Source organism: Pagrus major, chromosome 24 (genome assembly GCF_040436345.1).
Source record: "Pagrus major chromosome 24, Pma_NU_1.0".
Lineage (NCBI taxonomy): Eukaryota > Metazoa > Chordata > Actinopteri > Spariformes > Sparidae > Pagrus > Pagrus major.
This window is the reverse complement of record NC_133238.1, coordinates 15,019,519-15,047,146: the sequence shown is the minus strand read 5'-3', so window position 1 is coordinate 15,047,146 and position 27,628 is coordinate 15,019,519. Positions and strand designations below refer to the sequence as shown.

Sequence of the window (27,628 nt, the reverse complement as noted above, 5' to 3'; positions counted from 1 at the left end):
GGCGGAGAGAGCGTGAGTGCACTTTGAGTTCAATATCAGCCTAAAGAGTCGTTAGATTCTTTAATTAATAAGTCACAAGAGGAGTTTATCAAAGAAGAGACTCCAGCATGAAGCTGTTATGTCAGCGGGGAAAAATCCCCAAAGGTTTGTGGTGGCAGGGAATCTCCCAGAGCTGATTATTCCTGAGGTGTTCATACAGAAAAATGAGAAAATCTTCCTGAGCAGTGACGTACCTCTTCTTAAAATGCCCTCTGTGGCTGTGCAGCTCCGGCCTCCACCGCCGAATGCCCAACGGTCTGTTTCCAGCGCTCGGCCCTAATTACACCGCAGCGCTGCCAAAAGCAACACGACACGGCTTTTCATGCAGCCCCACATACCATATCTGAGCCAGGCCTGAACAACAGCTCCCCCACATCTTTGATCTAATCACTGGCCACCGCCGCCCATCAAGAAAGCAGCGATTCAACTCAGTTTACTAAAAAAAATGCTTTGATTTTGTTGCATAACCGCTGAGATGTAAAAGCAGCAGAGGACGGGGAAGCTGATGTGTTGTTTTGAAATTCCTGGGATCTAAAAATACTCGTCAGCCTGGATTCCCATGGCGATTGATTGGGAGCGGAGTTGGTGGCTTGCGAGCGGCAGAGCGACCGCAGCGCCACAAACCAGAACTATTCTGAGGCTGCAGACTGGAGCCTCGGCTGCAGACGACTCGCAGCAGCTCCTGTTAATGAGCAGAGAGGCTGCAGGCTGTTTCCCTCAGCTCAGCTGTCAGCCTCATGTAACACACATCACAGTCACACATCACAGTCAACATTTAGCTGACTTTTGAAATGTTGAGTCCAAACTCTGCTCTAAAACTCGTCTTTGTGCTGCATTCAAGGTCACTCAGCAATGCAGGTTATTTTACTTTGTGTCTTTAAACTCCAAAAGAGAAGAGTAAGCAGAAATGAATGGATGTTCTGAAAACAATATGATTTCTTTATATTAAAAACGCTGCTCTTGTCGTCATTATAAATTAATTTAAAGATGGTTTTCTTGATTAACTGTTTAATTAACATCCTAAAGCCCCGCGTCACCACATTGAAGTCTAAAGATACTTATTTTACTCTCACATGACGACGACAAGCAACAAAGCCGGACCGACATATCGATCAGCTGTTAACCTGTTACAGATTTATCAATGTATGAGTTGTTCGATATGAAACCTTTTTTTTAAAGATTATAATGCAGAAAAAGATGCTAATTTATGGAAAGTTTATTTTTAAACCGTAAAATATTTCTGGTGTCCTTAAATGCACCGACAGTAAGCTGAAACAAACTTCACAAGTCTGCTTTTGTCCGACCAACAATCCAAAATCTAAAGACGTTCAGTTTACTGTCCTCAGGACGAAGAACAGCATCAAACTTAACAATTCACACGATGGAAGTAGGAAATGTTTTAAACCACATAAATGTCATCCCACTGACTAATCATCTCCACAAAGGTCAGATGTCAGAGTGTCCTTGAACGCACCGACAGTAAGCTGTGACATCGCTCAGTGATGGATCGTGTGTCTGTAACTTCTCAAAGCTCAGCTCAACTGAAGTGAAACCACGTATCAGTCAATGTGAAGACCTGTGATCAGCAGGAATGTGACGCTACAGTCTGATGCTTTGTGGGGGGGGGGGGCTAATTTAAAAAATGCCTCCTGAAAAACCCCAAAAGTTAAACTGCAGCCGAGTGTTTGAGCAGCAGCAGATGGGATCCATTAAAACAGAAAGCAGCTCTGGTTGGGAAATCACCCGCAGCCTGCGAGCTGATGCTGCTCGCACAAGGAGCCAGACTCCATTCAGAGTTTCTATTGTTTTATAAAAGCACACTGACACACTTTTATGAAGAAATATGAGGAATAAGAATGTAACACAGACGTCGTTCAGACACTTGTGTTGTGTTTCCTTTGTGCTGTTTATGGATCGGGAGCGTAACGTGAGGAAGCAGCGTCACATGTAAAGAAAAGACATGGACACCAGCGTAAACATCCCATCACACCAGAGGAACAAACAGTGGAAATGAGACGAAACGACGGCGAGATGGAAACAAAAACGATTCGTCTTGAGCAGATATTTATGTTTCATGAAACAAACCCACAGAAGGAAAAGGCTCCAAACAGGATGTTGGATCTTGACCCGGTCCACTCTGGATCTGTCAACAGATTGTTATCGGTGTTGACTCGCCACCTCTCTGGTGGAGGTTTGGGTGGTTTAGGCACAGAAACTTCTTGTTTAAGGTTTGAGATCTTTGTGGAAAGAAACCAACGCTGCTAATTAGCTCAACAGAAGCGTCGTGCAGTCACCTTTACCCGGCCTGTTTTCTTGAAAGATAGATGACTGTAGTAATGACCAGAGAGGTTTATGTTAAGGTCTTTGTGATAAGTGTTTCTAAACAGGTAATAAGACGCTGATAAGTTCAATAAAACAAGTTTGCTCATCCGCCCAAAAACAAGAGTCGGTCAGTAAATCAAAAAACTTTCTAATAGCACAGTCGATCAATAAGAAGAAAAATAGATTTAAAACCATAAGTAACAGCCGATCACACCGAGACACGTCGCTCGAAACGCCACGTTTTTGTGGTGTTTTTTAGGAGATAAAATATTCTCAACTTTTCAGCACATGGTGCATTTATTACATTTGATGGCCTGGTCTGCTGTGCAGCCTGGCTCCACAGCCTCACCACGCTGCTTTTCCCGACTTCAAGGGGGTTTCAAAGCGAGGACCTCCTCTGTGCTCAATACAGCCAATAAATCTGGAATCAAACCCGTTAAATGACCCGAGGAAACAAATAAAACGAGACCTCATGAATTAACTAAAGTAAAACATTTATTTTTCTGTATTTGTGGGTTAAAAACATGTTTGAGTAACATTTGAAAGAACTGATGCTTCTGAGGACTTTTTCACAGTAACAGGTTGGTCACAGTGCTTAAACGACGTAACGACCCAGATCTCAGCACGTTTGTTTGGTGTTGAAGTGATGCAGCAGTGAACGGGTCCAGCCGGGTTCTCTTCTCCTGATGTTTCTGTGCTGCCTGCTCTGACCTCCAGCTGACCTGCAGATAAACTCTGTCTTTTCTTTTCTTGAACTGTCTCGTTCTCTCTCCGTCTCCTCTCCTCTCCTGCTCGTCTTCCTCTCTCCTGTCCGTTGCATCTGTTTGACGTTTGGCTCTGATAAACTGTGTCTGGGTCGGTCTCTCTGGGTCGGTGCTGGGTTTGACTGTGCATGTATTAACTGTGGCTGCATCTTTGATGTTCTTTTGTTTTTTGCTTTGTGTTTCCTCTCTTTCTTCTTTCTGGGCTGCTCTTGTAAACTAGCTGACGTGGATGCAGGTAACTATCTTCTCGCTCTTCTTCTTCTTCTCTCTCCATCAATCATCAGTCCATCATGTTCAATTCTGACAGCAGCTTGTTGAGAACAGCTCCGGTTCAGCGTTTACGCCTCAGCGTCAGAAAACACGAGTGAGGTTTGGTAGCAGCTGGTGAAAGTGTCTCAGTCTGGACTTGAATTAGCGACATTGTCAGAGCGGCACAGGTCCACAGAAGCTGCAGACATATTGGACTTCTGACACTCAGTCTCCTGTAAACGGAGGATCCATTTTCCAAGAATGAAGAAATGCCAAATAAATATTTACCTGCTGCTGTAATGACTTCTACGGCCACTAGAGGTGGAAAATATACAACATATATTTAAATATATAGATCTTATAAGAAGCTGCTTTCACAGTCGACCTGCATGGTCGTCTTCGTTGGATACATCGGTCGGGCTCGACCGAAGACGTGGTTCTGTTCAGGCTACTTCCTGTCATAGACCCAGACTGTGTAGGTTTCAGACTAGAGGATGAAAACGATGCTGTCCAAAATAACGCCGGTGCTGTTGTTGTTGAGGCACTGAGGCTGAGACGGCATCCAATCAGAGCGCAGGAGGAAACGTGGCCCACACAACCGGATCAGAGCTGCGTCTCCGTGGACTGTCACCATCGGATCTGTCCAATGACAGTAATCCTTTGATCAGAACACCTGCTCTGAGATCAGCTGTGTGCTTTGTGGAGCCTCGCGTCTCCATGGCAACCGCCTGGGACCCAAAAAAAAAAAAAAGTCTAGTTTCTGCAGCCCTGAGTTCTGTCTGTCAGGCTCGGTCCAGATTTAATGCACCAGAAAAGAAAGTGAACACAGCAGCTGCTACCAAACAGCACCGGGCCTCCACACCGGGCCGGAGGTGAACAATCTGCTGAGTCAGCGCTGAACCTGAAGCTGGACTGAACCTGTAGCTCCGCCCCCTCTGATCTCAGTGTCATTCTTTCAAACTTCATCCGTCGCCTTGTTCTGCAGCTGTGTGCATGTAAACACACCACACACACACACACACACACCGACTGTATATAAATGAATATAAATACACTCTGCTGACTCAGCGTTAACGCCACCATCTGCTTTCCTGCAGCGACACAACATGGCGTCTGCACGCAGGAAGCCGCAGCTCTCACTTCCTCCTCCAGAATTACACTTCACATATGTTCTGTGACTCGTGACGAAGACGAGATGAGACAGCAGACTAACGATGATGTAGCTGATGATTAACGAACATGAATCTGTTTAAAGGACGAGCTCACAGCTTCGTCTGCTGCTGTGCACTTAAACACCTGCAGCTGGATGTCGATCCATAATGACGACTGTGCACTAAAGTTCAGCGATGACGGCACCGAGGACGTTAATGATCAATGATCGATCGATTAATCGCCGTTAGGATTTTAACCTCTTAGAAATGTCTAAATCAACAATCAGAGGCACAAGTGTGTGTGTGTGTGTGTGTGTGTGTGTGTGTGTGTGTGTGTGTGTGTGTGTGTGTGAGTGTGTGAGCCTCTCGTCCTCTATCATTACTCTGAGCCGTGTAGTAAAGGCGGTCGTTGAGCTGCAGCTCCGACTCGTCCTCGCCGTTCTCAGATCAGCTGATCCTCACGAGAACCCAAAAATAACTTCTGGACTCTGGTTTTCAGTGTCGCCGACTTCCTGTAAATCCTGCGTGTGTTCCCACACCGACCCAAACAGAAACAGAACTCTGCTGGAGACTTAAAGGACGAGTACGCCTCAAAACCAGCTTCCACAGGATATCAATACTTCATTTATAAACATCACAGTGATCGTCAATATTGGCATATTTCAATATTCCTGCAGATAAGACCGATATAAGTGAATATAAAGAAAGGTTCAGCAACAAACGTACAGATCTGAAATGTTAAATGTTTTTTAACAGAAGATAAAGTGTCACAGTTTACATAAATGAAGCGTACATTTAAAATCAAAACTATTTCGATGAAATAGAAAATAAAAAACGAGGTAAAATAAAGTAAAGTTTGGGTCCGGAGTCACTGAGGTCGAAGGTCAAGTCCAGAGCTTCTTGATATTATTCCCTTGAGCCCTGAAATGAAAATGTATAAACGAGTCGTGGGAAAGAAACACGTCTCCACACGCTGACCAGAGTTAACCTTATGTTCCACTTAGATCTTCTCAGGGGAACAAACAGTCTCTGCAGACAACAGCCAAACTTCCTGCTCACTGTTCTCCAGTCACAGTCAGAAAACATCCCGACACAGACCCAGAAGTCTGGACTCATTCAAGATAGTGTAGTGAAAACTCACCTCAAACCCTCAGATGAGTTTCTAGATCAACAGAAAGGTGAGAAATAAGAGAAACATCCATAAATGTACTGATGTTTCAGAGGAAAGTTCTGTTTTCTGTCCCGTTTGAGACTAAAATCAAACTGTGTATCAGTGAAGCCACTTCGACTGTTTCTGATCAGTTTAATGTTATAAAAAAAAATTAAAACATTTTTAAATGAGCCCAAACTTTTGACTCCAGCAGCCTCAACTGTACGATTAAAGAGAAAATCGCTCAGAAAATTACCTTTAAATCAATAATAATAATGATAATAATAATAAAATCTGTCTCCAGCTTCTGTTGTTTGACTCTCAACAACAGTTGAATACGTTGAGAGGAGTGAGCTGCTGACTGAAGTGTGTCTGAGTGTGTGTCACCGTCTGTACCGTAGTGGTTTGTGTTAGTCTGAATCATGGTAGATATTCACCCTCATCTTTCACCAATCAGTCACGTGATCAATCAGCGGGCGGCTGCGGTGTCATTGATCAGTTCCACCTCACTGTAGAGCAGACGGCACCATGTCCCATTAGACCTGTTAGAGGCTCAGCTCTGTCCTCCGGCGCTCTGACGGCTGCTGTTGTTTCTGCAGGCGGCCGCTTCAAGAAGGAGATCGTGGTGGACGGTCAGAGTCACCTGCTGCTCATCAGAGATGAAGGAGGCCCCCCAGAGGCTCAGGTGAGTACTGCACCTGCACGCAACCTTTGTTGACCTTCGAAAACTGACTCCAGGCTTCAACTTCAACCCAAAAGTCACTAAAATCACCTGTTGTTGTTCCAAAGCTCGTGTGCAGCTTCACCGAGATGGAAATACAACCTGTTAAATGTAAGAGTTCATCGATCGTAACTTATCAATGGTTGACTGAAGCTTCGCTGCTAATTCAGCACAGCGCCTGTTCTTGTTTAAGGTCAAAGGTCACGGAGACTCTCAGGTTATTTCCATGAGTTATGTTCAGGCACCATGTTCGCTGTCTGTGAGAGAGAAACCAAAAGTTTTCTGACAGCGCTGGTTTGGTTTACAGTCTCACAGGAAGTCTGAAGATCAGAAGACGTTTTATTTACATTATTTTATAAGAATGAAGACAAATTGGACACAAGTGTGAATGTCTGAAGGTCTGTGGAAGAATTAAATACAGATACGCTATGAACTGAGTCACATGTCCCTGAACCGCACTGAAGCCAGGTGTCTACATGTTTATTGGATCGTTGTATATATTTACTATTTATGTATGTAAGCACATAAACAGATCATGTTATGGAGGAGATCAGCAGCTTTATATTTCCCTCTAGATTTCTTCTTTTGGTTGCTTATGTTTCCAAAGTGGAGCCGTTACACAACAGACTGATGAATCATTTGGATTTTAACTCGATGAACTCGAACATCGTCCCTGTTTCAACAAACACTGTCCAAACATTTCATTGACTCGCGTCTCTTATGTCCACTCGTCGTGTAGTTTAGGGACTAAACGCAGGTTAAAAAAGACAAATACATGAACCTTTCCCTTCAGATTCTTTTACCTTTATTTTCTAATAGTTAATAATCTGATCAGAAGTCAGAAGTCCTGAGGAGCTTTTTTTACTATGAAATCCTAAAAAAGGTTAAAAAGGTTGTAGAGAATTGAGATTTCCTGTGATTGAAGACAAACTGACTTGTTGTTCGACATCGTCTCGACTCTCCTGAAAAGCAAAAACGAGACGATGTTGACTTCCTGTTTATATAAATAAGAGTCTACTGTTCGGCTGTTTCTCAGCTCACATTGACAGGAAATCTCATTTTAAAAGAGGTTTTGAGTTGAATTTTCTTGTGATTCTGGTGAAAGTCAGAGATTTTCTGTGTGCGTGACACCAGAGGATCCATCCAGGATGAAACTGGGTCAGGGTTTTTTTTATTTCAGTGTGTCCGACCTGCAAACTGACCAAATGGAGTCTTAATGTGAGCGAGTCTAGACAGAACACTGGAGGATTTATGAATAATTCACCTGTTTTCTCTCTGCTCTTCACCTCCCTGCCTCTCGTGGTGTCCCCCCTCCTCTCGTCCCTCTCTCCACCCGTCTCCACAAGTCCCTTTATTCATGTTCAGTGATGTCCGTGTTAATAAAGTTTGATTTGAATGTCTCTGTGTGCAGTTTGCGTTGTGGGTGGACGCCGTGATCTTCGTCTTCAGTCTGGAGGACGAGATCAGCTTCCAGACGGTCTATCACTACTTCAGCCGCCTCGCCAACTACAGGAACACCGCCGACCTGCCGCTGGTGCTGGTCGGCACGCAAGGTCCAACACACACTCACACACTCACACACACACACACACACACACAGTTTCTGCCTCTCTGTGGACGCAGCTTTTCTGAGGCGTTGCTGCCACCCAGTGGTGCCTCTTCATCACTGCAGCCTCAACAGAGTTCATGAGGACGAACCTTTTATGTCCAACAGTTCAGTCTGTAGATCTTCATCAGCTGAAGAGGACACGTTTCACTTTTCATGATGTCCTGGATGATCTTTTAGATCACTGGTTCCCAACCTGGGGTCTCGACTCCTTCTAGAGGTCGCTGAAACTTCTTGAGGGGTCTCGAGCCCTTCTTGGTTTCACCCTCAGAGACAAAGGCTGTGTCCAAATTCAGGGTCTGCAGCCTTCGCAGGACGCATTTGAAGGCCAATTACGTCACAACGCTGCGCGAAGGCTCCTTCAAATGCAGCCTTCTCTTCCCTCTTTTTGGAGGACGCACCGCTACTGTCCTTCGCGACCTCACATACGTTTGATAGATTTGAACCAAAACAGACTTTAATGCATGAACACCTGGTGACGCAACCAGGAAACACTCCGAAGGCTGGACCGTCCCATTTAACAGCGGTGGACGAGGCCTTCAAGGTCTCTGAAGGACCCGGCCTCCGTGGGCCGCAAAGGCCGCGTCCTTGAAGGCTGCAGCCCCTGAATTGGGACGCAGCCATTGACAGCTGCTGCTGGCAGCGGCTAAGGAAACCACCTTTGAACCAAATATTACCAATATGCTTTAAAAACTCCTGTAAAGTGGAGTTTGTCTGCTTCTCAGTGGTGTCACGTGTCCTCTCTCTGGTCCAACGATCATCTGTTTCTCTGTTCTGATTATATAACATTTCTCTTTCAAATTCATCCATTCTGAGGCAAAACAAATATAAATGTGTGACTTTATGTTCTCCTGAATCTCATGATTGATGCTGTCAGGGGCCACAGAAACATACAGCCGATGATCTGCATGTTTTATTCATATCTGTGAAGAAAACTGAATTAAATAGTTTATTTGTAAAGTTTTCCAGTTTGAATTGTTCTTTAAGATGTGAAACTTGAATTATTTAACAGGAAATAATCAGTTTTACACAAACTTCCAAAATATCCTTAAAATCCCCCGGAGAGAAACTGGTTCACGTCTCTGGAGTGAAGCCGAGTTCACTCCATGTCGACTGGATCGTCTGAAAAAGACGACTCCTGCATTGTAACAGCAGAGGGCGCCGAAGTATCACCCAAACTTCTTTCCTCAACCCTGAGCCGTCTGAAACCGTTAAATGACGAGCTGAGAAGAGAAAGGAAAGACGTGACACACTCTCCACACCAAAACCTGACCATCCAAACTCAAAGCCCAGAACGCATCAGTTTCAGGGCTTTAATCAGATATTTGACTCTTGAAATCATCTTTTTATCCGTCACACTGTTTTCTGAGGTTGAATGCAGCCGTGAGAAAATGTCCAGGAAGCTCTAACGTTGTTACAAACCACAGATTGAGGACAAAATGACACAACTAACAATGATTATGGTTCAAAATTTAAAAAACAGGGATGTGATTTGTGGCTGAATGTGTGTGTTTCCCTCTCAGACGCCATCAGCTCAGCCAACCCGAGAGTGATCGACGACAGCCGAGCCAGGAAACTCTCCAACGACCTCAAACGCTGCACTTACTACGAGACCTGCGCCACCTACGGCCTGAACGTGGAGCGAGTCTTCCAGGACGGTAAGAAACTGCCTCAGAGAGAAAGTGGTCAGAGACACGACAGTCCAGTCCTCTGGGAAGGTGACATTCCCCCTCCCCCGACGCCCCGGCCAGAGCCATTCGGACGCTCTTAATCACACGTCAATTAAGAATTAAATGGACCCGCTCAGCTATTTAGCTCAAACCGAACAGCAATTAAGTTTTATCATAGCGGGGGGAAGGAAGGCAGGGAGGGCAGAGCAGAGACGAGTCCCCGGTGGGATTCATAAAAGAATCAGACATTATAGGAGGAGGAAGGAGACGAGGTGAGGAGGAGGAGGAGGAGGAGGAGGAGGAGGAGGAGGAGGAGGAGAGTGTCCGGAGTCCTCAAGGTCCTGGCTGACCGGGACACTCAGCGGCCATATTGTCAGGTCAAAGAAGTGCAGTGGACTCAAGTTTAACGTGTCTTATTTAGTTTGACGTTGTGCACGGTGGGGTGGGATCATGAACACAACAGCCTCAGTGCAGTAGATGTAGTTCAGAGAGCGTGAGGTCGAGGGTCAAAGTTTACGACTCTTCCAGCAGCAGAAACCAAAGAAAAGAAGTCTGAAGTATTTTCTATTATTGCTCTGAAGAGTCTTTGCAAATAGTAAACCCTGCGGCTCGTCTTTACATCTGGAGAGCACATTAATAAAAGCAGAGGCAGCTAATGAAGCGGCGGGCGCAGGGTTAACGGCTGTAATTAGAGAGAAATAGATGACACGGACTCGCCGGTTAATTAGCAGAGCTGCAGCGAGTCTGTCGGCCTCTGGCTTCGTCTGCATCCACCTGAGTTTGATATCCAGCAGCTGAAACGTCGGCCGGTGTTCACAGGTTGGGGATCTTCAGCTGGACAGGAAGTGTGTTCAGGTTCTACACTAAGAAAGGATTAACTGCATGTGTTACATGTGCCGAACGTACAAGAGGGGACCAATAATTAAGATTTCATCGCCGACGTTGTTTCAGGATGATTACTTAGTTTTCCTGATACTCAACAACCCACAAATGTCAGATTTTTTAAGGGAGTCTGGTGCTGATTTGCACTGAGGATAACCAGAGGGTGTGAACACAAAGACGAGGTCAGGATAACGTATTCAGACACAAGTACCGTCTGAACACCAGGTGTTCGGAGAGTCGTACAGGTGCAGTTAGAGGCGGACCAGCTCAGCCGGTCGCCCCTCGAAGGCGGCCATTTTGAAATGAGGAACAAAGGTGCCTCCTCGGCGCTCGACACGATGCGGTCGATGCCGTCGTTCTTTGGTGCCCGAACACCATAAATTCAGCTTCAGACTTCATCCTGCGAGACCTTCACCTCGCACACGTTTCAGTAACAGCAGTAACGGGAGGAAGCAGTGCTCCTGGGACTACTTTCAGCGGCGGATGAATCCACACTGAGTCCCGGTGGTGAAGCAACAACAGTGTGGACCATCGATCAGGAGGAAGGAAAACACTGCAGACCTGTCAGAGGTCGTTACTGTGTTTGTCCTGAGGGGGGCAGTGCAGGAGCAGACACCAGACACACACACACACACACACACACACACACACACACACACACACACACACACACACACACACTCACACACACACACACACACTCACACACACACACACACACTCACACACTCACACACACACACACACACTCACACACACTCACACACACACACACACTCGGCAGAGGAAGTCAAACGTCTCAGAGTGTAAATCTGTGATTGTGTGCAAAATAAAGTGATGAGAGAAGAAGAGCATGATGGGAAATCCTGGAAACATGATGACGTGTGTGTGCGTGTGTGTGTTTGTGTGTATTTGTGTGTGTGTGTGTGTGTGTGTGTGTGTGTGTGTGCTCTCAGTGCTCTCGGCCCAGGAGGAAGCTTTCCACACTAAACGCTGCCTTATTATCTTCTTAATTATTCCACCGTGTGTGTGTTGATGTGTGTGTGTGTGTCAGTGTGTCCGTGTGTGTGTGTGTCCGTGTGTGTGTGTGTGTCCGTGTGTGTGTGTGTTATTGTCTCCTTGTGTTTTTCTCATCATTATCTCAAATTAATCAGTTTTTTAATCATCCAGCAGAACGACGAGTTTAATGTTTTCTGTCGACGCCTGAAACACGACAGCAGCCCGCAGCGCTGTGTGTGTCTCTGTGTGTGTGTCTCTGTGTGTGTCTCTGTGTGTGTTGTGTGTGTGTCTGTGTGTGTGTCTGTGTGTGTGTCTCTGTGTGTTCTGTGTGTGTGTTGTGTGTGTGTGTGTTTCTGTTTGTGTACTTATAATTTTTTAATTATTCATGTCTTTATTGTGGATGTGTTTGTAAAAGCGTTCACTTTTTGTCATGTTTGTTCTTGAAGACGTTAAGGCGTGTGTGTGTGTGTGTGTGTGTGCGTGTGCGTGCGTCACTGTTTGTGTGTCTGTGTGTGTTTGCGTTTGTGTATTTTCATTTTTTAAATTTACTTCCTTATTCTCGATGTGTCTCGAGGTTAAGACGACGTGTGTGTGTGTGTGTTTCTGTTTGTGTATTTTTAAATGATTTACTCTTTTATTGTCGATGTGTTTTTAAAAGCAGCATCGTATTTTTTTACGTTTGCTCTCAAAGACGTTACAACAGTGTGTGTGTGTGTGTGTGTGTGTTGTAAATATGACGTGAACACACACAGACTATCTCAGAAGTGTGTGTTTTCAGCCGTGTTTTGGTTGAGCACACACACACACACACTCTCTCTCTCTCTTTAATTACTTCTTGGCGTGACCTTAATTTGCGGCGAGGACTTCAGTAATGACGGCGCTCGGCTCTCGGCCTTCAGCCACTTAAAACACTCGCCTTCCTCTAATTGGTCAGAAGCATCGCATCATCACCATCATCATCATCATCACACACACACACACACACACACACACACAGGATCAGAGCTGCGGTTTGTTCCTGATCTGAACTCACCTGTTCGACCCGGCTGCACACCTGGATCGTCAAAATAAAAGCTCACATTGCAAAAGATCTGCATTTTAAAACCTCATATAAACAGATAGATTTATTTTGAAAGTACAGGATGGTCATTTGTTAGTTAAAGTTTATGAAGATGTACATATTAATTATATAATAAGGATTATTCTGCATCTGTCAGACGTTTATTTACAGGTGAGGTCACATCCTCGGTACGATCCTGGAAACAACACATTTACAGTTCACGTGAAACAAAATGGAAGAGAAAAGGACTTTTCTTAAATATGCAAAAAATTGTACAGAGTTTGGTTGGTGGGGTTGAGAGTACAGTACCTGAGTAAAAATAATCACAAGTAATGTTCCTTTAAGAGCGAGTTCATTTAATATCAGATACTTTGAGACGTTCACTTTAACTCAACATCTTTACTTTATCTCAAGACTGTTGATTACATTTTAATGTGGTTTTACTTTAATTAATATTTTCGTCTCAAACTGTTGAACTTTGTCCTCTCACCAAACCTCCTTGAAGTTTTGGTGTTTTTTGTCTCGTGCAGCAGAAACACGGCCTGTTGAAGCAGCTGTCTGAGAGCCATCGATCACGTGGACTCATATTTATTTAGATTATTAACAGATTTAGTTTTTTATGATTTATGTCAGAGTTTAATTTCTTCACTTTGACTCTGACAGCTCGTGACTGAACGCTCTGATTTAAACGACATTTACAAACATCGACGGCGTGAATGAAGCAGCAATTTATGAAGGAGAGTGTGTGTGTGTGTGTGTGTGTGTGTGTGTGTATTGATCTCACGTGCACATCTCCCTGACCTTCGCTTCATTTGGACTCTGCATTGATTGGATGGCGGCGGGTCGGGGGCGGGGCTTTAATTACAGCGCTCATATTCAGCTTCATAATCAGTCGGATGGTCGCGGCGACAAGCAGAGGCTCCCGGTGAAGAAACGCTGACTCGCACTAATCTGACATGATTGGTTTGTGTGTGTGTGTGTGTGTGTGTGTGTGTGTGTGTGTGTGTGTGTGTGTGTGTGTGTGTGTGTGTGTGTGTGTGTGTGTGTGTGTGTGTGTGTGTGTGTGCATTAAAGCGTCTGTGGCGAGCGTCGTAAATGTAATAACTGTTTTGATGAGTTACAGCGGCTGCACAATGAGAGAGAGAGAGTGACCACAACATTTAGCGTTAAAAATAATTGGCCTGCTCGTCGTCGTGACAACTTTTGTGTTCGGGGGAGGAAGGGTGAGGGAGAGGAGGAGGTGAGGGAGGAGCGGTGTCTCTCCTTGTGCCGGTCAAGTGTCTCCGCTGTAAACGGGCTGATGAGGAGTTCTGCTGAGGTTCCTTCCTGGTCGGTGGTTCTGCAGCTCCAGAACCAGAAGCTGAACATGATGATTACATCGATTTCCATCAACCTGAAGAGTGTTTCTCTTTCTCTCTCATGATTATACACGATGTGGTCGTCTCTCAGAGGCTTTAAAGGCTTAAATACCCAATATTCAGTTAACCAGCTCTCAAAAACAGACAATATTCACATTAACAAACTGAATCCAGTTCAGTTTTGGCTCTTTAGTTAAAACCATTCAGTTGTCAAAGTGGTGATGATTTGTGCTTTTACACTCGTGAAGTCTTGAAGATTGTTTCAGATGTTGAGTTGTCGGTTTATCATCAAGTCTGACTCAAACATTTAAAAGGTTTATTATCCGTCAGCGTGGAGATTTTGTTCCTGGTAAATTAATGAATCGTTTGGTTTGTAAAGAATCTTTTTGTTCAACCAACAGACAGAAAATAGTTTATTCCTCTAAAAGACGAAGAACAGCAGAAGATACTCACATTAACCTGAATCCAGCTGATTGTTTTACATTTTATCTTCAAAAATACTTTAAAAATTCATTAGATTATCAGAATTATGTGAATTTTCTGATAATTCTGATAATGAACTGCCTGATAATTGATACATTCAGAGACCTGGAACAGTTTTTTTTTGTCAGAATATTTAAATCTGATTTAAATCTATTTTCAAAGGTTGATGTAATTTAGACTGAAATAAATAAATGTGATGATTATTTTCTGAATTATAAATAATCATCTGGTCGATACATAAAAAGATTATGGAAAGTGCCGCTCACAGTGATTTAAATTCACCAGCTGACGAGTTCAAACCACATTTTCTTTGTTCGTCAGAAAAACCCCAGAACTGGTCGACTCCTATAAAACATGAATAAAACGTTTAGTTAAAACAACCATGCAAATATCAAACTTGTGTAAACTCTGATGAACCAACTAAGTCGAGATGATATCTTCACATTTTTTACCAGAACAGAAAAATAATTTCCTGTTCAAAATATTCTCAGAAAAACGACCCGATAATAACAATAACAAGGCTGTCCACAAATAATACAGATCATCAGGAGAAAAACAGTTTTTATCTGTTTCACTAAATTTCTTTGTTTAAGGCTGTGACTGTGTGTGTGTGTGTGTGTGTGTGTGTGTGTGTGTGTGTGTGTAACATGTAATTTGCTGTAATGGGAAGTGAAGCCCGGTCCAGTCGGGGGGAGTGACCTCTGTGTGAGGGATGGAGGCAGGAGGAGGGTGACAGCGCTGCGCTCCCTCGTCCATCAGCGCGCTAATTTAATTAGCCTAATTACAGCGACATGAACCCCCAACACACACACACACACACACACACACACACACACACACACACACACACACACTCTCTCTCTCTCTGCTCGGCTTCTTTTTTCTGATCCGTGTCAGAGTGCAGATGCGAGGCGCTTCGTTAGCGCAGGCTAACGAGCTGAGATGACCACACACACTCTCACTCAGACATGTTCATACACTCAAGATCACATCACGTGTGTGAATATTAATACACACAAGGCTCAAAATACACAACAGCACGTTTTATTAAACTAAATGAATATCTGTGTCAGATGAGCCGAGAGGGCGTCTGTAAAGCCCGGCTCAGGGTCCATTTTGAGGATTCATAGTTAAAAAACAGAACCTGTCACTTTTATTGACTGATTTACTGTTTGTTGTGAATCTGATGTTGCCGGCAGCCATCTTGACTCACCCGACCAATCACAAGCCACGGTTTAGAGGCGTGAACATGCAGATGAGCCAGTGATCTGAACAGGACTCGTTCAAAGGACCAGATCATTCAAACAAGGACGAAGTCGCTCAAAGTAACGAGACGTGATGAAGCAGTTTCCACCAATATCACAGATACGACTGAGTCACTCAGAGAAATGACTTGTAGCTTAAAATGATGAACTTTACTAAGTCATTATGAATTAACATCTTAAAAGAACTTAATAACTCAAAAATGACTTAGTATCTGCAGCTAATAACATGTTAATCTCAAATAACGAGAAACTATCTCAAAATACTGATTCAGTATGTCAAAAACATTCGTATCTCCATAATTACTTAATTTCTCCAAATAATGACTTATGGAAATGTGAATTATGTCTTAAAATATTGACTTAAACACTTAAAATGATGATTCAGGATCTCAATGCCTTCGTATATCAAGCTGAGAGAAACCTTCTTAAAATAATAAGAAATATTCCTGAAATGTGTGTGTAGTATTTGTGTGATTTTAATAAGAAAACTCTGTGAGATATTTGAACAACGTATTGATGAGCTCACTCAGAATCTACTGATAAGTTTGTGTTATTATCTTCCTGTCATCCATCGCCTGTCGCTGCCCGTCGCTGCCCGTCGCTGCCCGTCCCTCAGAGGCAGCAGAGCAGTTTGTTTAGTTTAGAAGCAGCTTCTCCTTAAAAGAAGGATTTTAATCTCAGTGAAACTGGATCATATGATATTTAATAACACAAAGACAAAGAGAGACAGAATCAAGAGGAATAGTTAGATTGAGCTCTGGTGTGACGCCACATGGTCTCATGTATCCGAGGCTCACACCTGCAGCTGTCCGTCGCCTCAGTGTTTGACTTTAAAGTGAAAAGAGTGAAACGCTGCAGCGTCAGCTTCACCTCCCTCCCTCCCCCCCCACCTCTTTATGTCTCACCCGGTGGTGCAGCCCCGTCATAAATCTGATCAAAGGGGAGACGTTTCCATTAGAAGAAACTGGCAGCTTCTCAGAGCAGAACCGAGATTGATGGATAAAGTTAAATTGCATTAACCGTGCAGTTTAAATATTTAGCACAGCCTTATCATAACTGTTCTTAACACTTAAAGTAATATACAGCCTGCCAGGTACAGGACACGCTGACATGTATGTGAAGGGCTTCGTCCTATTGGTTGATCCCCACCCACCCGTCCAGTGTTCAGTCTTTAGCCGTGCTCGCACCAGCATTCACCACTGCGACGGATAAAAGACCCTGTGAGTCATTACAGTGGCTCACTGTCCAATATCAGGACCGACTACATCAAAGTATTCACTAGATGTCTTCAAATAATGGCTTTCTAACTCTGGATAATGACTTATCATTCTAAAAATCTACTCTCCAACTGTAAATAATGACTTTCTGTTTCATTATAATGTGTTAGTGTCTCAAAAACATGACTCAGTTAATATCAAGTTATGAACTCTAGTATGTCACAATAATGAGAAACGTCATTGAAACGCCTTCGTGTTGTTTTCTCACCTGCTCTTCCATATAAAGTCCTACTGTACCTTTACGAGAAGGTTTCTCATCTCTTCCAGACCCTTGGTCGTTATATCGAGACATCTTTGTTTAGAGGAAGTGTATCACTATGTTTTAGAGGATCTCTTCTGTCTCCACATCATCACAAACGTAACCCTGGTGGCTGTGGTGATGCTCACTGTGTCCGCTGGTCTGTCTGCAGCCTCCAGAGAGACGACTGTTGTGTCTGGTGATGGATCTGAGGGCGTTGGCTGCTGGAGTGGAGACAGGAGAGAGTTAAAACTTTAGTGACTCCATTATCTCTGTTCCAATAAACACAGGACTGTTTCATGCGCTCACAGATGAAGCCATTGTTTTAATTGGGCTCGTTAAAGCCCCCGGCTTCGTTAATGAGGAGCGAGTCGTAAACATTTACCTCCAGGTGACACGGGGCCGAGCCAAGGGCAGCGATGAGAGGAAAGAAACTCCGAGATGGTTTAAAGAAATCCTCCACGGTGCGACGAAGTTATTAAGAACACAGACAGACAAGACTCGACGCTTTCACACCAAATGTTGACACCGTAATTAGTTGAAACCTGAACACATTCTGACGTTGATTACGATGTTTTTCAACCGCTACAGACTTGATTTGACTTGAAACAACACGACACACAAGATTATAAAAGTCAGAAGAGGAAATATTTAGCTCCACTTCATGTGAAACAGCAAATCACAATGTCTCACAGTGTCTCACAGTGTCTCACATGAGTAGACAGAAGCTTTTCAGATAAGTTGTAAAGAGTTGGGAGAAGCTGTGCTTTGAGCTAAATGCTAATCCAAACAATAAACCTTTACGTTCACATTTTAAAATGTAGAGTTCACGTTAAATGTATTATATTATATTAACTTAATACCTGGAAGGTTTCAGTATCAGTGTTTGTTCTGAAACATTTGATAAGACGGAGCTAGATTGTTTGAATCCGTTGCAGTGCAGAGACATTAGACATTTTCCCAAAAACTATTTCACAAGTGGATGTTTCATCAAACATGTTGAGTTCAACACCCGACTTAAGTTTGTTTTCTAGAAAGTTTGAAAAATCAAACCGTTCTTTGTTCCAGGAAGTCGATCTTTAGCACTTCCTTCCCAATGACATCACTCGTTTTCTGAAAGATGATTGGTCCAACGTGTAGTCAACGTAGCCAACGCCATGTCTAATGAGAATAAATGTGAGACTCTCCAATCCCCTGGTCTTAAATATCTAACAATAACTTAAGATCTAAAGATCCTGTAGTCTGAACCTGGCCTAAGTTTATCCTGTCAGCATGCCAACATTTAAAAATATGAGCTCATGATTCAGTGGAGATCCAGACTTTGGTCAGCAAAAAGTTAGAACGACGCAAAATATTTTGTACATCATCTCTTTGTCTTCCAGCCATTCACCACCTTCCTCTAATCAGGCTGGATGTTCGGTTCCTGGTCTTTTTTTGAGGACTTGTATGAATTTATTCTGAACTCGTATCTGTCTGTTGATTATATGATCATTTTGACTTTTGTGTTTTGTGATTTGTGTGTTGCAGTCGCCCAGAAGATCGTGGCCACCAGGAAGAAGCAGCAGCTGTCCATCGGGCCTTGCAAGTCGCTTCCCAACTCGCCGAGTCACTCGTCCGTCTGCGCCACGCAAGTGTCAGCCGTCCACATCAGCCAGGTCAGAGGTCACGCACACCAAGACGTAGTGACACTCATGCAAAAGAGGGAAATGATACTTTCACATGGACATTAAGTCAATTTTTATATGTTTTTTAGGCCCAAACGAGTCTCAGTGTCCCATTTATTAAGTTAAATTTGTGAGGAAAAAACACAAAAATAGTAAAAGTCTCTGGAAAAAGGAAGAAGAATGGACCTTTGATTTAAGATGAACGTAGTCAAACTCATCTGAATGAACCGTTTAAATAAGTGTGATTATGTCACAAACACACGTCCATGTGACCATGTGACCGACCTGCAGATCGGCCTGATATGTGACAGTATAACAGAGACAAACACACTCAGACTCTCCGGTGTTCAGGAGCTTCAGGCCGTTAAGCTCTTCGATTCTCATCCTTCAATCCTCCATTGATTTCTCATTAAAAAGCCATCGCTCAGCGTGTCTGAGCAGCGCCGCCGCGTCCCCCGAGACTCGTGTTTATCTTCCCGCCGCCTCCACAAATCGGCCCTCGGTGCATCTTTAGCTCTCGCTGATTACTGTCGAGTGTCGGCCTCCTCGCCCAGACGCCTATTACACTGATGAGACGTCCAAAACCCCAGAAACACTGCAGCACTTTGTTCAGCCACTGCAGAGGCTGCAGCGTTCAGATATACTATGTGAAATCATGTTGTCATCAGATTTCTGCTTTTATTTCAGCTTTCATTCTAACGTTGAACATTTGTGAGAATATAAAAGGTCAGTGGAGGAATGTGCAGGATAGAAATCAGCACCTTTTGGTTTCCTTGTCTTTCCTTCCAGACGAGTAACGGCGGCGGCAGTTTGAGCGACTACTCGTCATCAGTGCCGTCGACGCCCAGCACCAGCCAGAAGGAGCTCCGCATCGACGTCCCGCAGACCACCAACACGCCCACACCCGTCCGAAAGCAGTCCAAGCGACGCTCCAACCTCTTCACCGTGAGTCACGGCAGAGCAGGACCGTCAGCATGAAACTCTAGAAGCAGAAAAAACACTCAATTTGAGCAAAATAACTTCATATTACTTCTACTTCACATTAAATGTTGTTACGATAATTAAAAACGACTCAAACTAACAATAATCAACGTCTTTAAAGGAACAGTTCACCCACAAAGTAAATCCAGCCATCGTCTCCTCCTGATGATATAAAGTCAGGCTCAGCCATCATCTCCTCCTGATGATATAAAGTCAGGCTCAGCCATCATCTCCTCCTGATGATATAAAGTCAGGCTCAGCCATCATCTCCTCCTGATGATATAAAGTCAGGCTCAGCCATCATCTCCTCCTGATGATATAAAGTCAGGCTCAGCCATCATCTCCTCCTGATGATATAAAGTCAGGCTCAGCCATCATCTCCTCCTGATGATATAAAGTCAGGCTCAGCCATCATCTCCTCCTGATGATATAAAGTCAGGCTCAGCCATCATCTCCTCCTGATGATATAAAGTCAGGCTCAGCCATCATCTCCTCCTGATGATATAAAGTCAGGCTCAGCCATCATCTCCTCCTGATGATATAAAGTCAGGCTCAGTCATCATCTCCTCCTGATGATATAAAGTCAGGCTCAGCCATCATCTCCTCCTGATGATATAAAGTCAGGCTCAGCCATCATCTCCTCCTGATGATATAAAGTCAGGCTCAGCCATCATCTCCTCCTGATGATATAAAGTCAGGCTCAGCCATCATCTCCTCCTGATGATATAAAGTCAGGCTCAGCCATCATCTCCTCCTGATGATATAAAGTCAGGCTCAGTCATCATCTCCTCCTGATGATATAAAGTCAGGCTCAGCCATCATCTCCTCCTGATGATATAAAGTCAGGCTCAGCCATCATCTCCTCCTGATGATATAAAGTCAGGCTCAGCCATCATCTCCTCCTGATGATATAAAGTCAGGCTCAGCCATCATCTCCTCCTGATGATATAAAGTCAGGCTCAGCCATCATCTCCTCCTGATGATATAAAGTCAGGCTCAGTCATCATCTCCTCCTGATGATATAAAGTCAGGTGAAGTCTCGTAGTCCACAGAACATTTCTGGAGCTTCACAGTAAAACAGAGTTGCAGCGTTCTGCTGAACAACTGAAGCAGCTGGAGATGATTTGAACGTCAGATGTCTCCGTGCAGCTCGTCTGCTGTGATCACAGAGATCAACCTGATCTGAGGAGACGTTAATTACACCAGAGTCATGTGCAGAGCCGACCTGGAGGAATAAACACCCAGAGTCACGTGATGTTCGTCTTAACACCTTTTTGCGTAGATGATGAGCTAATGTTTATTTTGGGTGAACTGTTCCTTTATGAAAACATGCGTATCAGCCCCACGTGTTGCTTCTTGGCCGTCTTGTAGATATTAACAGTTTTTGTCTCGTCTGGTCTGCAGTCGAGGAAAGCGAGCGACACGGACAAGGACAAGAAAGGCCTGGAGGCTCGAGCCGACAGCATCGGCAGCGGGCGAGCCATCCCCATCAAACAGGTGAGACTTCCTGTCTGTTCCCGCTCTCCCTCTTCTTCTTCTCTCACTCTGTGTTTGATGCCTCGGCCTTGATTAACAGTGAAATCACACACTTAACATCAATTAGAGTGAGGGGCTCTCCCGGGTCCTCCAACCAGATCATTAGGAGAAGGAGAGGGAAGGGATTTCACTGTCACTCCCTCCGTCGCTCTTTTCTTCTTCACCTCCTCCCCTCCCTCTGTTCGTCCACTTCATGTCCCTCTTCTTCTCCTTTCAAAGCCGCGTCTTCTCCTCTTGTTTTTGTCCTCCTGAGCTCTTTGATCGGAGCGTTTGGCAGCCGCGTTTTAAAGGAATGAAAGAAGAAGAAGGGGCGGCCGAGGCGCACACACATGCCCGCTGCGATGGCGAGGAGAGAATCACCTGAATCGGCTCTTAATTCGACACAAACAAGCTCCTCTGGTGTCGGAGCAGCAGTGGGTGAGACGGTGAGGGGGTGAGAGCGGTGGCAGAAGGGTAGCAGGGGGGGTGAGGCGGCGGTGGGGTCTCCAGACAAGCAAATCAGGCAATTAGCAAGCGCTAATCGCGGCCTCTCGTGTCGTCGCCGCGGCCTCGTTTGTAATCTCCTAATGAACAAATCGCATCTCTGATTAGGGGCCGCCTCGCCAGGAGAGAGCGGGCGAGAGACATGCAGACAGACTGAGAGAGAGAGGGGGGAGAGAGAGGGGGGAGGCAGGCGCCGCTGCTGTTTGTGTTCGGGGTCGTCGTTTAAGAAAAGCCCCCGCCGTGCCGTCGCAGCAGAGCCGGCGGTAATTGCAGCCGAACTCGTCGTGTGAGATGCTCTCCGGCTTCAAACGCGCCGTCGTCTTCTTCTGTGGTGTTAATGCAGCGGTGGAGCCCAGCAGGCGGAGCAGAGCTTTCTGGGCCCGTTAATTTGGTTTGAGTGCAGGTTGGAGTGCCAGAAACACTCGTCGTTAAGTGCTTGTTAAATGTTCTTATTGGAAACATTTCATTTTAAAAATAAAAAGGATCCCAGGAGTGAAGCTGCTGTTCTGAGCTGAAAACCCTCTTTTGTTTACAGAATATGAGGATTTATTTGGTTTCTTTACCTCCTCGTGTTTGTATCGTTTTAATTTCAATGTGACTTTCTTTTTTAATCATTTGAAACAAATGTTTATTTTTTACTAACATTTTACAAAATATTAAAAATGTTCTTAATCTCGTTTATTTACTAGAAAACATCAGTCAAGAATTTTGTGGAATCAACGAACAGAAAATTATAATTTTATTTGTTATTAATTCAGCTTAAAATTTCTTTATAGTAATTATTGATGAACCCGCTGAAAACAAACCTCCAGCGTGATCCAGTCTGAACCGACTTAAAGTGAAAACTGTGAAAGAGGATTTTAATGTTTCTGCAGCAGGAAGCAAAGACTTCATCTTCTGCTTTAACACGTCTTGTGTCGTGTGTTTTGTAGTTTTGTAGTTTCATAAATGCTACAACTGGGCAAACAAAACAAAACAAAAAAAATCAAATATCAGGATAATTTTGATCAAACAGCTCAATGTGACGATATTATAGCTCCTTTAAATCCAGGAAAAGACGACACTTATGTAACATCAGCATTTAATGAAACCATGAGTTTTAAAAAAGACAAAATTATGAGATAAAAAGACAGAACTTTGAGATTTAAATTTGAAACTATGAGGGGAAAAAATGTGAAATAATGAGATACAAGGTTGAAATTAAGGGGATAAGAAAACAAATTATGAGACGAAAAAACAAATTTATGGGAAAAAAACCCCTCAATTATGAAAAAATAGATGAAATTATGAGAACAAAAGTCCAAATAATGAGAAAAACAAAGTGTCATCGAAGATGAATTTGTGAGGAGAAAAAAACAATATCATGAGGCGAAAAGTCAGAATTATGAGAAAAATGTCAATATCATTAGATCGAAAGTCGAAACTTTGAGATCAAAATTATGTGGAAAAAAGTCAATTTTATGAGAAGAAAATGTAAATAAGAGAAAAAACAAGTTGATTTTATGAGCTTGTTCTGAGAACACGACACCAGTACCTCCCTCTGTATATTAAGATAAATGTATTTATACTCGACATGGATCAGTTTGGTACTTGAACATAATATTAACACAGTGAGTATTTAACCAGTCGGGTCAGTTCTGGTGTCATGATAACTTTTAAATGCGTTCTTCAGATAATCAGTAGTTTTAGTTTAAAGAAACCGGAGGATTCGGTTTGATTGGGTTCTGGTCCGTCAGGTGACAGCTGGAAGTTTCTGCTCACGTCCTCACACCTGAAGTCTTGAAGTCCACATGAACAGAACAGAAGCTGGTTACGGTCCAGTTTTCATCCTGCTCACCAGAAGCTTCTTTATGAAGTCAGCTGATGAAGCCGTGCTAATAAAGCCGGACACGTCGTTATCCTGGCGTGGCGTGACACGGCGGCCGCAGCAACCCGCCTCGGGCAGAGTAAAGCAGAAGAGGCAGCGCTGTGAGGCCGAGCACCGGGCCTCCTCCTGCTGTATTTTTTTGGAAGTGGACGTTAATTGATTTGATGGTTCCCTGTGGTCGCTCTCGCCTCGTCTCCTCGCTCGCCGCTCAGTGTGGACGACAGGCTCGACGCGCCGCAGACCTGCTCCCTCATTAGACTCCGAGTGTGTTTTATAAGGAGAGAGATTGCACTTCACGTTCAAGGTTCAACTACCTTTTCCCCATTAACGCTCCATTTGCACTCCATTGTGCTTCCTGCGTGTCCTCCCATTAGCACCGTGTTCACACTTGTTTTTAATGAGGCGGCGGTCGGTCGGACTCTCCGCCACCTTTTTGTCTCCCGACGACGACTCGACCAGACATTTACAACACAGGCTGACACACAAACCTTCATCAGTCCAGTCTGGACAGTAAAATAAATCCGTATCTTTACAATCGGATTTAATATTTCAATGCTGCTGATTGTCGTTGATGTCCTCCTGAGATCCTTGATGAGGTTTTAATCAGCAGCACGTTACCACAGAAGATGCTGATATCTTCTGGATGTCAGTGGCTGCTTTCTCCTGTAATAAATACGGATGTCACGATTTGATTCGATTGAGCTTCAATCATTTGAATTTGAAACCTCTCCAGAGACTGACTCTGTGTGCACGAAGTCAAACGACTGCATTAGGAAGGTAACTCTGACAACGTAGGACATGTATCAGAGATCCTTTAATGCTTTCTTTGAGAAGAGGGTTCACTCTGTCACTGTCAGATTTGAAAAAACAGATACGATAACAAACATTTCTATCGTTTTGAATCAAATCGTGGAGCAGACGTTACTGAGGTGCCCTCTTTGGGTCTGAGGAGTCGACACCGCCCCTCAGGTGTATTTGGATTCAGTGATTCTCTGAAATTTAAACATTGTGGCTCGATATGAAGTCGTGATCTTTGAACAGACACGGAGCAGCTGATGTGTAAGCAGGTTTAAAGCCTGGCTGCATTATTATCCTTCAGGCATGGAGGATTTTAGAAAAGGAACGAAAAGAGCAAATAAGACAATGTTTGAAGTGTAACCTGTTGACAGTAAACAGGACTGTAATAAGCTTTATTATTAATTGTTTAGTTGTGTGATTTCACCAGAACTCACCAGTGTTTTCCCGACAAAGAATAACAGAAGCAACGTTACAAAACATGAAACCTCAGGTTCGAGTCAGAAATGGAGCTGATGTTTAATAGAAACTCTTCAAATTCAACTGATGGTTTTATCAGTTTTGGTCACGAGTCACCGTCATTAACTGACCGTAGCTCAGAGGAAGGAGGCGGCCGGGCTGAAGCGTAACGGAGGCCGACACCTGCCAGAGACATGAGCGGCATCACTTTGCTCTCCACAACACAACAACACACAACAACACACAGAGACTGTTTCCTGTTTTAACTTTGGCGTTAAGATGACCTGTAAATCAGCCAGCGAGGACGCTGACGTCTTCTGTCACTGGATTTCCTGTTGATTTAACTTCCTGAAAGCGTCTCTCGCTGCTGCTGCAAACTCCTTCTTCTTCTTCTTCTACTACCTATTACCTGTGGATGTGTGTGTGTGTGTGTCGTACCTGTGGATGTGTGTGTGTGTGTGTGTCGTACCTGTGTGTTTGGGTGTTTAAGCCACTTGTTCGCCGGTCCAGATCTCATTAGAGCGACTCTCAGCGCGACTCTCAACCACTCGAGGTGACGGCAGTTCAGTTCGCCTTTTGTTAAAGGGGAACGCCTTCGTTAAGAGAGTCCAGCGCTCATTAAAACCACACACACACACACACACACTCACACTCACACTCACACTCACACTCACACACACACACACACACACACACACGGAGGCCAGGACACGGCGGACTCAGCCGGCTGTAATGAGAACGGGGCGGACTTCCACTCTGAGGCAATTAGCCGATAAAACTCCACACAAACACGCGGACGACGTACAGAAGAGCGTCCGCACGCAGACAAACAGCGTGACACGAACACGGGTCCACACAGGACCAGAATCAGTGTGTTCAGGTGTGTGTGGGCGGGACGAGGTCAGAAGTGTCACGTCGCCTCTCGACGGCTTCATCATCGCCTTCGTCAGCGAGGAACCGACAGTTTCTCTCTCAGTGAATCTGAGAAAAACACACAATACATTTAATGTAGTTTAAGATGCAGAACAACAGGAGAAGCTTTGAGCAGCGATAATCATTTATTCTGAATTATATTCCACCTGTGCAGTCGACGATCACTCGCCGTGCGTCACGTCACAATATTACAATCTGTGCATTTTTTCAATGAACTCAGTTCAGTTTTTTCTGACGGACCACAGACTCCTTCATGTGTCTGTAATCTAATTACACCCTCGCTACTGTAACTTCATCGTAAGACAGTTACATGTATTTGTATCCTGATTACACCATCCCATCACCTGTGTTCTGTCACTTTCCCGGGCCTGTGTATACGCTGGTGGCCCACTACTGAGACCGGTTCTGCTCCAGGTTTGGTCCTGTTAAAGGCTCAGTGCTCTCTGTGAATACATGAATCAAGGAGTGTGATCTGGACCTGCTCAAGGTGTGAACTGACGCTGTGCAAATAAAGATTGATTGATTGACACATTTCGTCAGCTTAATCTAGATATATATTATATATATATTAGTATATTTTCTCTGTATTTAAAAAATCATTTGACTTTTCTTGGAAAACAAAACATTTGGGATAATCTTTGAGCTGCAGCGTACAGAGAGAGTGATTTGTCGTCACATTTTATTTTTATATTACATTAAATACTCTTTCGTTACTTCTTGTTACCTTTTCTCCATTTCATATTTTCTTGTCTTGATTCAGAAGGATCGACTGCAACATGCTCCTGTTTCCTCCTCAGGAATAAATAAAGTATTTCTGATTCGTTTATAGAACAAATTAAGTCACAAATTAATTAAAGAGAGCCTTGTTTGAAGACGTATAAACTGCAATAATGGCCAAAAAATACACAAATAAAACAGATTAAATCGTTAGCTGATACAAAACAATGAATCGGCATCAGGTCCTGGAAACATTTAGCAGAAGACATTTTTTTAAACACTTTTGTTTTTGTTGGCTCCATCAACTGTCAGATGACACATGACCACCATCTTCAAATCTTAGAAATACAAATTTGTATTTGCTCAAACAGTTTATAAAAAGTCTTAAATATTAAGTGATCACTGCAGCAGTCGAATTTGGTGAAATGTCCCTTTAAAGAGTCAAATCTCAACTTGATCATTATAATGAACTCTCTGAGGGACGACAACCTGCACGAGGCTGTAAAGCAGGAAACACATGTGGCGTGGAAGCTGGAGCCTCCTGCGAAGACGCACGAGCCCACAGAGGAAACGCTGGCTGTACCGGCAGCTGATTGGTCGCTTCTCTCCTCTTCTTCTCCTCTCTTGAAGTGAGCGGATGCGTCCAGCTTTGTTTACAGAGGCTGTTGACGGCGCAGGGCTCCTCCGACATCTGCTCCACGCCGCTAATTAGCCGCTAATTACCGGAGAGAGAGGGAGAGGCTCGCTCGTGTCTCTGTCAAGCGGCTGACCGAGGCGCTTTGAAAACCAACAATCTAACAAATTAATTTCCTCCGACACAGCAGCCGAGCCGCTGGGACCGCAGGCGCACCACAGAGGGTTTTTTATTCCTTCTAAACCTTTATTTACCCGGTGAAGGTTGGCTGAGCGCGCGGCTGGTTCACTGGGAGCTGCCCAGCACAAACAGGCTCTTACTGGTG

The 27,628-nt window shown here is 44.1% G+C and overlaps 1 protein-coding gene across 2 annotated transcripts in view; it reads left to right on the top strand.

Annotated features, from left to right (window-relative positions):
• Positions 1-27,628, top strand: part of agap1 (ArfGAP with GTPase domain, ankyrin repeat and PH domain 1) — a 143,846-nt gene that overhangs the window by 60,456 nt on the left and 55,762 nt on the right. For both annotated transcript variants that reach the window (XM_073495520.1, XM_073495519.1), the window contains exons 4-9: positions 6,275-6,360; positions 7,808-7,949; positions 9,526-9,660; positions 18,762-18,889; positions 19,688-19,843; positions 21,284-21,376. In XM_073495520.1, coding sequence (XP_073351621.1) covers positions 6,275-6,360; positions 7,808-7,949; positions 9,526-9,660; positions 18,762-18,889; positions 19,688-19,843; positions 21,284-21,376 — 740 coding nt within the window. The remainder of the gene's footprint in view (positions 1-6,274; positions 6,361-7,807; positions 7,950-9,525; positions 9,661-18,761; positions 18,890-19,687; positions 19,844-21,283; positions 21,377-27,628) is intronic.